The 14,403-nt window shown below is 43.8% G+C and overlaps 2 protein-coding genes across 4 annotated transcripts in view; both read right to left on the bottom strand.

Annotated features, from left to right (window-relative positions):
- Positions 1 to 292: 292 nt before the first annotated feature.
- Positions 293 to 8,080, bottom strand: FBXO22 (F-box protein 22). 2 transcript variants are annotated; one of them, XM_068204421.1, is made up of 7 exons: positions 7,938 to 8,080; positions 7,715 to 7,847; positions 6,606 to 6,693; positions 6,138 to 6,233; positions 5,107 to 5,271; positions 4,619 to 4,784; positions 293 to 3,560 (listed from the first exon to the last, which is right to left on the bottom strand). In XM_068204421.1, exons 1-7 carry the CDS (start codon positions 8,039 to 8,041, stop codon positions 3,131 to 3,133), a joined length of 1,182 nt encoding a protein of 393 aa, XP_068060522.1. In that variant the 5' UTR covers positions 8,042 to 8,080; the 3' UTR covers positions 293 to 3,130. The 2 variants fall into 2 exon arrangements, with proteins under 2 accessions (XP_068060522.1, XP_068060523.1); XM_068204422.1 differs by lacking the exons at positions 7,715 to 7,847; positions 7,938 to 8,080 and adding an exon at positions 7,323 to 7,397.
- A 715-nt stretch (positions 8,081 to 8,795) lies between these two features.
- Positions 8,796 to 14,403, bottom strand: part of UBE2Q2 (ubiquitin conjugating enzyme E2 Q2) — a 45,853-nt gene continuing 40,245 nt past the window's right edge. For both annotated transcript variants that reach the window (XM_068204412.1, XM_068204411.1), the window contains 5 exons: positions 14,098 to 14,156; positions 12,951 to 12,999; positions 12,047 to 12,142; positions 11,545 to 11,611; positions 8,796 to 9,837 (listed from right to left, as the gene is read on the bottom strand). In XM_068204412.1, the coding sequence (XP_068060513.1) occupies positions 9,806 to 9,837; positions 11,545 to 11,611; positions 12,047 to 12,142; positions 12,951 to 12,999; positions 14,098 to 14,156 (303 nt within the window). In that variant the 3' untranslated portion in view covers positions 8,796 to 9,805. The remainder of the gene's footprint in view (positions 9,838 to 11,544; positions 11,612 to 12,046; positions 12,143 to 12,950; positions 13,000 to 14,097; positions 14,157 to 14,403) is intronic.

The following is a 14,403-nucleotide window of genomic DNA, read 5'->3' on the forward strand; positions in this document are numbered from 1 at the left end:
GAAACACATTACTGTCAGCACTGTAACTGCAGTCACAGTGTTATCTTTAGATGTTTAGAGCAGGCCTGCTATTTACATTTGCCTCAATCACTGAATACTCATTTAAGTAACTTTACCTACTTTAAAACCTCATACTTGCTTCTTTTGAGTGACAGAAGTATAAATTTTGGCACTGCACAACTTTCTATCAATTATCTCTGCCTTTTGGTACGCGCACCTCGTAAGCAAATATATTTGGAGTTCTCTCAGGAGTTGTTGTGGTTGAAGAGCAAATATCAGAATGGAGGCAAAATTAATTTGGATAGCAAAACACTTTAATCAGAGATGTTGCAATTTTATCACTTACACCATTTCCCTGTCACATGGAAGGCATGATGTGGCCTGGGACAGATATTGTATTGGTTCCAGCTATGTGCATGGTTCTAGGGTGTTTTGGGCACATCCCCACACTTCTTGATGCTGAAGAGAAGGATTCCTGGATTCTGATGCAGACCCCCCACCCCTCCACCCCCTTTTCTGCACTGTTTACTCTGAAGCTTCCTCAGCTACAGGACCTGCTGACTGTCCCCTGCAGACCGGCCTAGCGGTTCTGGTTTAGCTGTGCCGTTGTCTGAGCTCACCACCAACTTCTCCGACCTTCTGGTTGAGTCTGCACTGTTACTGAGGACACGTGGCCGACCACTCTTCAACTACTCTAACACAGCAGCCAGTTAACCTCCCTAGGCTGCTCAGCATGGCTGGCAGCACCAGGAATCCTATCTGCATTACAGAAATGAAACATTTCCTTTCTGTCCTGTTAGACATAAAGGGCCAAATGTGACATTCTGGTTATGTTAAAATAAAACAGTCACCTCCCACCAAGGGGCTTCTCTGAAAATTCAACCATACTCCACTTCCAGACACCTCTCCCTCTAAATGAAAGAACTAAATGTTGTCCAAGTCACATCCACACTTACTAATCGCCCATTCACAGATGGCCACTGGGAGTTCACAGCTCATACTGTCTTCTAATTGAAAAAACCCTCCATCAATACAGCCATGGGGAAGTGCTGTCTGTGCTCAACACACACTGACACTAACAGTTACTGCTCAGCACAAATACACCCCTACTAAAGCTTGCTAGGCCAAGTTCAGGAAAAGTTTAACTAGACATGGGCATAAAGTTGCTAACTGAAGTCTTCCTTAAATAACATTTGTGGCAAAAATTGTTATTTTGTTGTACAACATACAGGTAAGTATTTTCTTTTTACTACACTGAAAATGGGCCAGGTGCTTGATTTAGCATTTGGAAATCAGGTGATATAGTACAAAATTAATCTTATTTTCTTGTCATTCTATTACAAAGTGGAAATAAAAGGGAGGAAAGAATTTAAAAAGTGGCAAATATATTATTAGCTATACTGAGACTATGCTGAATTTACTTACTTGATACTGCATGCCAGCTGCAGCAATCAAAACAGGTGACTGATTTAAAAGCATGGGAAAAACATGCAGAAGCACAAGTTTTATTTAAAGTCTCTATATAAATATAATATAGCTAGATCTTGTGTCTCACACAATTCCAAATTTAAGAGCAGAAAACCTCCTAAAGAAACTTAAAGACAGATAAGACTTATTTCTAAGTACTCTGGATTTAAAAGACTGTAATCACACTAGAGGAGAGGAGGCAACCACTATATTCTGAACCACACAGTTACGCAAATGAAATTCAGTTCAAGGTGGTGAGCCCAGCTGAACTCTTAGCTGGGCAACATCTTTAAATGAGACCTTTTACTCTAAGAATAGAAGGCAAGGTACTTTGACATACTTCTATCTTTATTTAACAAGTACTTTGTTACTTTTCTCTAAAGATTTTCATTGATTTTATCTAGTAAAACTGCTCAGTTTAGTAAATAGTACTCTGGGAAAGTTCTGCATCTCTTGAGAAATAAAATCCAGGAAATGATAGATTTAATGCATCAGTAGTTTTCCTAGAGTGCTTTACATACTTAAATAGAGCACATCAAAGTACTGTTTCTTTCTACATTTGGGTTTGGTTTGCCATTGACACTAAATTGGGAGGAGCTGTCAACTCCCTCAAGGACAGAGGCCCTGCAGAGACACTGACAAAAAGAGATGGGCAATCACCAGCCATGTGAAATGTAACAATGGCAAGTGCTGGATTCTGCACCTGGGACGGGGCCATGCTGGTTGTGTGTAGGGACTGGGGAGCAGGAGGGTGGAGAGCAGCTGTAGGAAGGGAGCTGGGCTCGATGGGAAGCTGGGTATGAGCCAGCCGTGCCCTGGCACTCAGGAGGGCCAATCGTGTGGGGGGCGTCAGGCCCAACACCACCAGCCAGACCAGGGAGGGGACTGTGCTGCTCCGCTCTGCACTGGGCAGTCTCCAGTCCTGTGGGCAGTCTTGGGAACCTCAGTATAAGAAAGACATCAAGTTTAGAGGGGGTCCAGAGGAATGCCATGAGGAAGTGAAGGATCTGGAGGAGAAGCCTTATGAGGAGTGGCTGAGGACACTTGGTTTGCTCAGCCTGGAGGAGACTGAGGGGAGGCCTCATTGCGGTCTTCAGCATCTCTTCATTCTCATGAACACTGACAGAACTTGAGAAGTGGCATGAAGCTGAGTCAGGGAGGTTTAGGTTGGATATCAGGAAAAAGTTTTCCACCCAGAGTGGCTGGACACTGGAACAGGCTCCCCAGGGAAGTGGTCAGAGCACCAAGCCCTGCTTGAGCTCAAGAAGAGTTTGGACAACACTCTCAGGCACTTGGTGGGATTCTTGGGGTGTCCTGTTCAGGGCCAAGAGTTGGACTCAATGATCCTGGTGGGTCCCTTCCAATTCGGCACATTCTATGATTTGTAGAAACCATTTTCATTTTGGAAGAAAAAAAGGCTTTCTTCAAATGCAGAATTCCATCAAATATAATTTCCTGCAATTCTGATTTGTACAGGGGATTACACAAAATGCAAGGCTTTCTCACAGACAGTACAGTAAACGCTATTGCAACTACAAGACTCAGTAATATTACCAAAATGATGTCTATGTTTTGGAAGGGGCTTTGACTGCAAGATGTCCACTCTTCCAGACTTCTGAGCTCTGGAACGAAACAAACAGCTCCCTGAAGCATTAAACTTTACTTATGCTTGGTTTGCTTTAGTTGAACCAAGGTGAATAAGAGTCATAACAGTAGTATAACCATGAAGCAGGTCATCCTTTATGTCATTACATTCTCTTAACACGAAATTCCCAGTAACTATTCGATCACATCCTATTTCCCCATGTCCAAAAAAGCCAAAGAGGGGTACATTTGGAAAAAACTTCCTAAATGCATCTGCTTCCATATTCCTTTTGGTTTTGTAATGCCGATATCCTCTGCCAACACAGGCAAACATGAAGCCAATGGTGTTGTGCTCGGGGATGTTTGCTGCTTTGAGACGCTGCATGGCCGCTTCTGCTGTCCTCTCATCAGCCACATCCTGGTCTAGCAGGACAGTGGCACTCTGGATCTGGGGACCGCTGAAAGCCAACCCAACCACACCGCAGGCGTCACCAGGCTGGGCATGGTTACTGAAAGGCAACGGGCACCCAGTTAGAGAATGTTTCTGGGGGACCACTTCTCACCTGACTAAACTGCTGCTGTGGCAGACGCAGGTTCAACGCAGCTGACATTGCAGTGATTCTGATACCATCCAAAGTTAAAAAGCAAACCAAAGACTTCATATTTTAGCAATGTTTTTGTGTAGCAACCTTACACAAGGAAAACTTCCACATCCATTACTAGGTATTAACCATAAACTTGTTTCACTCATACCAAACTCAGTAGTTTGTGTATGTCATAGCTCTGCAATTCCAACTAAAACATCAGTTAAACTTAAGGCAAGCAAAGGCACTGAGGATTTATGCATCAAAGCAGGGCAGCAGTCAGTAAAGGTTTCAGATTCATGTTGCTTTAAATTGGTTGCCCAGGACACACGAGGTTAAGTAGTTATGTACTTAACCTTTATCTGCAGTGACTTTATTTAAGGTCAGCTCTCTTATCTGGGGCAATGGTGCTGCTGGCAAAATCAGATGCAAGAAAAACGCCGATATTAGTATGAACTCCAGATGCCCAGTGGGACAAGAGGAGCTATGGGCATGGTTGCACTGTGCTCCACAGGACGGAGTGCCACGTCCTTCAGCAGCCGTGGTGGATCAGGTGAGCTCCTGGGGCACAGCCTTGCTGTGGGTGCAGCTACAGCTCCGTGCTCTGAGCCAAACTGAGGCAGATACACAAACACATGTTCACATCCTGGGCTCTGTCACAATGGGCACTCGTCTACCTGCACTCCAGAGATGAAATGCTGACTGCAATAAACACAAAAAGGTATCTGAAGCTGGAAATCTCCTTTTCATTGGGTTTCTCCTAGCTGAGTTTCCAGAATCCAAATTGTAACACAGCCATAGCAAGCTTCCAGCTTTTCTGGCTACATGACAGCTGTAGCAGTTGTAACATTTTTTCCCCTTTAAGAAATTGTTATTTTACTACTGGTAAAGGGGATTTTCAGTATAACTAGAAGGCTATAGATCCGCAATGTTTCTCTCATGTTAAATCTTTTTCATCATTTACCTTGAGAAAAAATACCTACTTCTCAGAGGTCAGTGATGTAAAGCTCTCCACTTGTCCCCCAGCCAGGATGATACTTTTCTCATTCAATGGATTGACTATTTGATGAAGAAATCGAGTAGCTCCAGTCTTCCAGGAGTTGTAGCCAAACAGAAGAACAACACGGAGATCTGGGTTATTCTTCAGACCTACAAACAAAAGCCAACACTGATCCCCTTATTTTTATATCGTGAACTCCAACCATCCTAGCTTCTCCTCAAATAATACATCACACCTCTCTCTGAACAGCTCCGCTTGAATCATAACTGAGATAACGGGAAACCGATACTAGGGATAACTTCCCCTTAGTAGTCCAGAGGGAGGAGCAGAGATGCACAGTCACCAGCTGGAGCCCCACAGAGGCTCTTGGAGCCAGTACAGAAGCTGCTGGTTCTACTCAGAACTCCAGACTGGCACTTCAGACAGCAGCACTGCACAAAAGCCCACGTAAAGGAGAGAAAAATGACATACCTGCTTCAGCAAATTTGCTTTCATCAAAGACCCTGTTCTTCACATCTTTAGAAAAATGGAAAGTATGAATTTTCACCCCATCAATTTTGGGAAACAACAGAGCAAACCCAGCTTCGCCCTCTTCAATTTCTTGCGGCTGATTGCTACTTGAACCCATCGGGGTAACTACGGAGACAAAACCAAGGATCTTGTGTTCAGAGATTCTAGTACATTCATTTACACTAACACGGGCAGAAAGAGGTAGCTCAGGTGATATAAAACATGACAATCTATTTCCATGACAACTTATCTAATTGAAAACTAACTTGTTTTTGTTAATGCTTTGGAAAGATGAAATGCATAGTCCTGCTGGCTATCGATCACACTGAAGCCAGTTTTGACACGGAGACATGGATATATTTACACATATCTCCCCAGTCACACCAAATATAAAACATTAGGAAAACAAGAACAGTGCAACACAAGCCTTCCAGCCAACTTCTGCAGGCACACAGACATACTCAAGTTTTTAAGGTGTCCTATAAGCATATGATGACAGTATAAAGCAAAACTGACACAAAAATTTGGAGTGTATTATTAAAATATGGCAATGACAACAATCAAAATACCTTCCTTACAATATGGGAAGTGAATGTAAGGTGACAAACCATAAAAAAACAACTTTCTAATGACAAAAGTGAAGCATGAGAAAAAGCCTGCCACAGGAGGCCGTGAATTTTCCAGTTACTGCATTTGCCTCCTGCTAGACCATTTCAAACAGGTATATACCAGGATGCCCTCTACAGTTAGACACAATATAACTGAAATGTATACATAAATCCAAGCAACATCCAATAAGTACATTAAGGCGCCAGGGAAAGCTGCCTGCCTAATTAAATCAACCCTTATAATTATAATTGCAATACATTAAGTAAGCTCCACGTCACTTAGCAGTGACACTGCGAACGCCTTAAATTGAAACCAGTGCTGAACAAGGTGGGAGATGACACCTTCAAGCTGATCTCTCAAAAACCCACACATTTTGCTCCTACCTACAATCCCTGGGGTGACCAGTCCAAGAACCTGACATCGCTTTGGCAACAACCTTTCAAGTGCGAGTGCTGTTTCTTTACTGTTTCTTTTTCTGGCTGTTAAAATACAAAGAAACCAATAAAACCATCAGACAGCAGTAAAAGCAAATCCCGTCCTGTTTAACCGATGCTGCCCATCAGTGGCCGCCCTGGTAACAGCACGCTGGTCTGTGCTGCTCCCTGAGAGCTGCGGGCAGGCAAACGCTCAGCGTTCTCCACGGAAGGGAAAGGAAAGGAACCCGTCTGTGCACATTAACACAGATCTGTGAGCTGCTTCGTACCACAAATGTGACACTATGCACTCATGGTTTCTGCAAAACATTTCCTTTCCACTGAAACCGAAACACAGAAAAGTCCCTGTCAGTTTACTATGCTCTACTCACATCCCAGCATATCTTTAAGTGGGAGTGAGTTAGGTCCAGGCTTTACCTTTCTTTTGCTCGTGACACTCCTCGTGCCCGCTGAACGTCTCCGCATCAGCGATGTAGAGCACGGTCTGGGGCAGCACGTGCACCTTCTGCAAAGACACAGGCGGAGGAGTATATAAGACAGGACTATAGTAAAAAAAGCAACCCCAGCTGGGAAGAAATGATGATGTCTGGCTCCAGATTAGAAGGCTGAAGGATAGCTTTATTAAAACTATACTATATTACACTAATATACTATTTAAAGAGCAACTATCCTATTCTACATACATACTTCTTACTTACCTATCAACTAACTACCAACCAACCAACTCATGACTGCCTGCTGAGAGTCCCAGCCACAGCTGGATCCGACTGGTCATCGAACCCAAACAACCTTCACCAGAATCCAATGCGGCAATCACTTCAGGTGAACAATCTCCATATCACATTCCACATGGGGAAAACAAAGGAGCAGAGATAAAGATTATTTCCTCTTCTTCTCTCTGTGCTTCTGAGAGAATTCTGTCTCTCTGTCCAGAGAACGTGAATGCCACAACAGGACAGAGTGGAGGACGGAAAGTGGGGGCAGAAACCGAGGATAAACTGCTCCTGCTCCACAGCCAGCCCACACGGGTCCCCTCCCGCCTCACCAGACTCCCGCCAGCCAACAGCTAACCTCTCATTAGCCTCAGAAGTGCCCAGGGGCACTTCTGCCCACAGGCAGGAAGCTGACCCAGACCTCACAGCAGCAAGAACAGCTCAGCAGACTGGCCCATGACTCTCCTCCTTTTGGCAGCATCTAAACTCCTTGCATTCATGGTGTTGGCATCTACCGTTCACCAGCGCTGATGCTGGTAAACACTGCAGAGCTGCTTCCGGCCCATCTTGTCCCAGTCGATTTAACACTGATCTGTCTACTGCTAAAGGCCCTGACATGAATCTTTGTGCGGTGGAGACCCAGCACCGGGTTAACACTGGAAAGAAATCCTGCCAGACAAAGTCCCGCAGTGTCACTCAGTGTCTCCCAGGCTGTGAGGGTTAACCTCTTAACGAGACGGCCGCGATGAAATAAGTGCCCAGAACCGCAGATCCTCGGCGCTTCGCCCGGTGCGTTAACGCGCCACCCCTCACCTCGAGCTCGCGCTCCAGCGCGCGCACCAGCGCGTGGTTCTCGGCAGGGCCCGGCTCCAGCGCCGACACCCACGCGATTCGCTGCCGCGTCCGCAGCGTCCGCCGGGCGCACTCCCTCCACAGCCGGCACACGCTGCAACACAACACGGACGCACCGCGTCAGCCGCACCGCCCCCACCAAACCGGAGCCGGCCGCCGCCCGCCCCACCGCCCCGGCCCTTACCAGGCGGCGCGCAGCAGCGCCTTGGTGGGCAGGAAGCCGAGGACACGCTCCACCACCTCGGCGAGGTTGGCGAGGACGTAGCCGCCCTTCGCCGCGGATTCCATGGCCCCGCCGCCTCCCCGGCCCTGCCCTGCCCTGCGTCACCCGCGCGCCGCCGGCCTGAGGCGACTTCCGGTCGGCGCAGCGGGCACAGTCAGCGCAGTGGCGCCGCCTGGCGGCGGGGAGGAGCCGTCCCACTACGCCTCCCGCCTTTCCCTCGCGCCCCGGGCCCCAGCACGGACACAGCGCTTCGTAAAATGCTTTTTATTCATAAACTTGATGCAAGTTTACAAATTATTGTACATTGCCAAGGAACTCTGCCAGAAGAAATGGAACCCAAACCGAAGCGTGCGCCGCGGGCGGAGGCCGGGCCGCCCCCAGCCCCGCCGTGCCCGGACAGCGGCACAGCCCCGGCGCACCGGGAACAGCACGCACTGGGAGCGGCGCCAAACCTCGCCCAGGGCGTTTCTCTCGAGCTAAAAACTGGATCTAGAAGCAAATGCACAAGGACCCGCGGGCGCCTGAGAGAGAAAAGAGCACAAGTTCGATAGTCAACTAAAAAAAAAACCCATAAAAACATGCTTCTGCACTTCTGGAAGTGCTTAATCCGTGGAACACACCCTTCGCTCGGCCCCGAGGAGTGCACACGCCTAAGGACTAGTACTACAGCCAAAATAAGAGTCGATTCCGGTAAGGCAATGAAATTTGTAAGTACACAGACCCAGACTCATCTCCTAATAAAGAAAGAACAGTTCCCATTAGTCTTTCAATAACAAAGCCACCGTCAAGACTATGGCAGCATTTCTTATGCCTCTGAACTGGATGACATGTTTTTGTACTTTACTGTAGTTTTTATATAAAAATTTTTAATTCAAGGACTTTCATCTCAATTTGTGCCAATCACTTTATAAGTTCATTAGTTTAGAAATGATTGCAACAACCCGTTAATAAAATGGAACACCTAGAAAGGTTTTTAGTATTTTAAATAACTTCAAGCTTCATACTGTGGCTCTTCTTGTTAAGGAGCTTGAGCCAACAAGTAGCAGGAACAGCCCAGCAAATTCTGATGCCCCAGTGGACGTGACTAGTTACAAGGTTTTATTGGCACAGCCTTGCTCTGCATAAAACCAAAAAACCAAAACAAAATAAAAAAGAAAAAAAAAAAACAAACAGAAAAATTAAAATAATCTAAACAAAGAGCATCTTTTCCAATAAAAAGTTCGTATTCTCATACAGCCATGAAAAATGTTTAATGACTTAACATACATGTGTTTTTCCTATATCATTAATTTGGAAAATACTACAAACGCTGTCATTTTAGACCAGAAAAACTACTGTGATTTGCAAGACCTGACATTTCCTAAAACAGTATTAAACAATGTATTAAACTTCTTGGCTTTAAATGAAACAATACAATGCAAGTCTCTGCAGTCTGCCTTTTGCAAAAAGTAAGAAATACACAGAAGTGTGTGAACAACTCACCCCTATTGTATGATCTTTAGTAAGTCAATAGCCTGCTGCAGGGAGAGTTTATGCTTTCAAATAAAAAAAGGGAGAAGGGAGGGCGTGGCCCAAATCTGCTTAATCCATAAGAACAAATATGGTAAAGGCCCAAACTGCTCAGTCCAGATGCCTAAGAAGAGCGGAATGGTAAGGCTGTAACTTATTCTGTACGTGTCAGTTGATAGATTATCCACTAACTTATCTAATAGCTAAAGTCCTCAGTACAGCTGTTATAGGGGCACTCATAGCTTGAGTCTGTGTGTTGGAAAACATAAAAAAGAGCTTGTTTTGTTGACATTGGTCCAGGTATACAACAGTCCTCAGCATTAGCCATCTTCTTTTGGAGGAGTGTACCAGCCTGTGGAGAACAGAGACATGTTAGGTACCAATGCTGCTGTGTCCAGACCATCCTACTCTTTACCTGTGGGAGATGGAAGCCTAACCTGGCTCAGTCCTTCCCTCTTAAAGCAGGCCAGCTCAGCGAGACCCAGTGCCCTAGATGTAGGCCAGCAGTGCAAGACAAACCATGTGGCACAAACCAGGATCTGACCTGGTATTTGGGTGTGCACACACGGATTTCTACGGCAGCAGCTCTTCCGAGCTGGACAAGCGGAACACCAACAAGAGGAAGCTGCTGAAGGAGGATTGCTCTAACCAAACTTAATAAAAGGGAGGTAAAATCCCAAGTCTTCAAGCTACTTAAAACACAGGCATACAAACATGACTGCACTGGGACACTTATTTTATGTACTGTAGAGTTAGGCATGCATGAGCAACTGAATGGTTTATCCTACTTCTGCAAATCTTACTGTAGGAATAAGCTCAGAAATGTCAGATGGATAACAGGTCTCCTCACATAGTTTGACATGTTTAGTAGCTGAATCATACCTGATCAGGTGTGCACTGCTTTTTCTAGAGACCTCCAGAGCTCCAATCTTAATTCTCCCAGCCCCTCTTGTAACATTTCCTTTAAACATGTGTGCAGTGACTACAAGGCCTGTTTGTGCTGTCCCAGAGGGCACATAGCAGCTCTAAGCTTAAGACACCTTTCACAGCAGCACTGGGTACTGTGAATGCTTTGTGTACAGATCCTGAGGCAGGACTGATCACTTGTAGCACATAAAAGTAAACAGCCACGCTGGCTTTTGTAGCAAACAAAAAGAGCAAAAGGCTCAGTTAACGGCAAGATCAAAATACTGTAAAATTGGAGATGATGTTGAAGTCATTATCTTTGATCTTCCTCCCAAGAGTACAGGTGTTCTGTTCCGTGTTAGCAGCAGGGAAGCTGAGGTGCTCACTGCAGTCACACAAACACCTTTACAATAACCTCAGTTCCTGGACACTGTGTCCAACCCAGAGCCCCGAACATCGTGGAAGTGTAACTGCACTGACTCCCTCATCACAAGACCAGAGTACCAATTCTGCTGACTGCCTTTATGTAACATGTAAGCTACTTAAACCTTTTAAAGCCTCAGGCTTCTCATACTGCCACAGTAAATTCAGTTACATCTAAAGCACTTGTACACTTGTTTTATGCAGCAGAGACGTTAAAAAGCCCATACCAAAACAGGTTTTTCTCTATTCTATTGTACACTTTCCCAGCTAGTACACCTCACTTGGACTTCTTGTATGTTTTAGTCTCAGGTCTTTTTTCCCCACTGTCTTGCTTCATTAATGTTATTTTCACTAGGTTCTTGACACATTGAAACAATATTTTTAAGGGAAAGGGATATACTCCCAGCAGATACTTTGCCAACATTAAGAGTCCTTAAAGCTACAGTAGTAGTGAAGTTCCTAGATCAACTGGCTGAAAATGAAATGCAGGTGACTTTCAAGAAGCAGCAGGAACATATACAACATTCAAGTAAACCAGAAAAGGTGCAGTGATTGCAGTGAAGTTATTTAAGCACTACTGTTTTTCTAGTGCAAGAAGAAAAGGAGGAAGAAACATTTATGGTCTTCCCAAGCCAAAACAAGACACTTTGTCATTTCAAGTTTCTCTGTGGTAAACACCAATTCCCAGGGTGCTGTGCAGACAAGAACAAAGTGGCAAGAATATACATACCATTTTTCTCATGTATTTGTACTAGTGACTTATAGGACTGCTGTGCTCTTGCTAGATTATATTGATTCTGAAAGGAGAAAAAAACTAACATAAAAACCTGCATCTAGACATGCAAGACTCAAAAACAGTTTTAACAAGGAAATTCTACAGTGGGCTTAAAGTCCATACACAATGTTAGAACATTCCTGGCTTTCAGGATTCCCTTCTCAGAGCCAGAAATTCCAAATCCTCCCAATTCTAATCCTCCTTGCCTCCCCTCCCTTGCCAATACAAGGACAGCAAAAGCCTATCCTACCCATCCCAAGGCTTTATCCAACTCATATGCTTGATATTACATAAAAAATGTTTAGTTGCCAATAAAATACTCATACAGGCACCAGCTAACTTGAATTGCATATATATTTGCCACAGCAATTTTGTCATTAAGCATCTTCTATGTGAGTCAGCAAGGAAATGGAAGCCCAACAGTGATTTGTGTAATTGAGAAACACAGCACATTTACCTTATTGGCTCCAAACTGTACTCTGGCTTTTCCTTTGACTAAAGTGGCATTGATCTGCATGATGACTGACTCTATTGAGTAGGCACTGCTCCAGCCCTGGAGGAGGAAAAGAATGCTAACATACAACATGTACTTGCTTTTTTTTTTTTTTTCCTGCATTCCAGTTTTAACTACTTATTTTCAGTTAACATTTCTTTTCCACAGAAAATCTGTAAAATTATATACAGTCCTAGTACTAAGAACTCGTAAGAAGAATGAAAAGGCTGAATCACATTTCCAAAATATAGCAAGACAGAAACAAAAAGAGCTCCATCCTTACAGCATTGACACATTTTCAGCAATGTCACAACAAAAATTACAACTCCTTTTTCCAAGAAGTCAAAAAGACTGATATCTAATGAAGTCGATTCAGTAAACTGTAAGAATTCTGCTCATCTCTGGCATTGCTTTACCTTCCACAGCTCACAAGAGTTTCTGCAGAGCCTGCAAGTAAGTTACTTCATTCATTTACTTATTTTAAAGAGAAAATCACCCTGTCTACACAAATCTATAATTGTCTGTATTCCTCACTTCTCCAGAGCTGACTTTATGCAGTTGAAGAGGCTTCTAGAAAAGAAAACAATGTGTTTCCACACTGCCTTCCTCACAGAAATTCTGAGAGCTCCAAGTTCACATGCTCACACTGCCTGCCTCTTCCTCACATCTCTTGTAAGCCATCCAAGGCAGAAAGTAAGATCTCAAACAAGATCAGCGAGGCAATCTTGTAGGATTGAGGTTTAATTCCATCATGTTTCCTTTGGAGTGTGTAGTTTATTCCATACAGGATTCCTCAACTCAAGGGAAGCACCTATTTTCATTTTTTTCAGGCATGTTTTATTATCCAGATAATAGAGCTCATATTCACCTGTTTAGTAAGAAGTTCCATGCATAATGCACCTCCACCAAGGACATACCTAGAAACAAATGTAAAAGAAAATATACTTGACATCAGCAGTTAGTAAAAAGATGCAAGTGCTTGCAGCACTTTAAGCTCCTGCTACCTTGTTTGTTCAATTCTTTGTTCATAAAGCTGAATGCCCTTTAGCCAGTAATATATTGTAACTAGTTAGCCATATTATACTTAGGCAAAGAAAATTAACATAGCAAGACAAAAAAAGCTGTTTGCTAACTAGACTTAGTTTAAACCACTGACTGAGCTATTCTGCACAACTGCAGAGACCATGGAAAAGCAAAGTTACTTTTTATGGCTACTCTACATATACATGGTAGAGATGTGTAGCTAAAAGAAACCATGACAAAACCTGGACCTAGGGAAGAGATTTTATCACTGCCAAAATGTATTCTCCTCTATGATCAAGACTTTTAAACCTCATAGATCCATATGACATTCAGAGGGAAATGACCACTGAAAAGCCATCCTTTTTTCATTCCAAAAAGAAGTCTGAGCACAATGAAACTAGAATCTAATGAATTTTCTGGTGTTTGGGTCTGCTTGTTTATTTTTGAGATAGCAGCACTCCTCAGGAACCCGATTTAACTGCACTAACCATTTACTGAATTAAAGAAGAATACATGGCAATTCAGATCACGTAAGAATCAGCACCAGCTATCACAGACTGCATTTTCAAAAGCAGGTATCATTTCCTGTCACCAGGAGATGCATAAAAGCCTTGGAAGGTGAATTTAATCGTCTCTCCATGGATATATAAGTGCCACAGACAGCACTTCAAACATGCTTTAGATGACATTTGGAGCATGTTTTCAATTAGATTTAGTGGGTTTGGATTAGCATTTGAGGAATTTTTAAACAAAAACTTTATGGCAGTGTTACCAGCAAGAGAGAGACAGGTAAGACTTTACAGCAAACTTAAGGCAACACAAGGATCAAGACCCATTCAAAGCACCAACCCAAAGCACCCTGCAACAGGAGAAGGAAGAGCGATGTTAGCCCCCCAGAGAGGCCAGTTCTTACACATTATGGCAAGCACAGTTTTTCAAGTTGTAACATTTTTACCACAAAGCACAATTTCTGCAGGGCAACTCAAACCTACCCTCCCGTGAGCACAGGAGACACCACTCGCACAAAGGGAGGATCAAAAGGGAAGTTATCCTGAAAAGAGTAATAAAAAAACAGGTTAAGGAAAACACTGTGAGACTGCTTCCAAACAGAAAGTATTTCAATAGCCTTATTTGTCAAATCACATTTTTCAGTTCTGTAAAAATTCACTTTCCATACTATTGGCTACAAAAGCATTTTTTGGGAAGCTTCAGTGCTGAACTTAAGTTAGTTTTCTTTACCTGACCTTTTTTTTATGCTACATTCCATTATTACCCAAGTAACAGCTGAGGGTCACTCC

Source organism: Anomalospiza imberbis, chromosome 13, assembly GCF_031753505.1.
Source record: "Anomalospiza imberbis isolate Cuckoo-Finch-1a 21T00152 chromosome 13, ASM3175350v1, whole genome shotgun sequence".
Taxonomy (NCBI): domain Eukaryota; kingdom Metazoa; phylum Chordata; class Aves; order Passeriformes; family Viduidae; genus Anomalospiza; species Anomalospiza imberbis.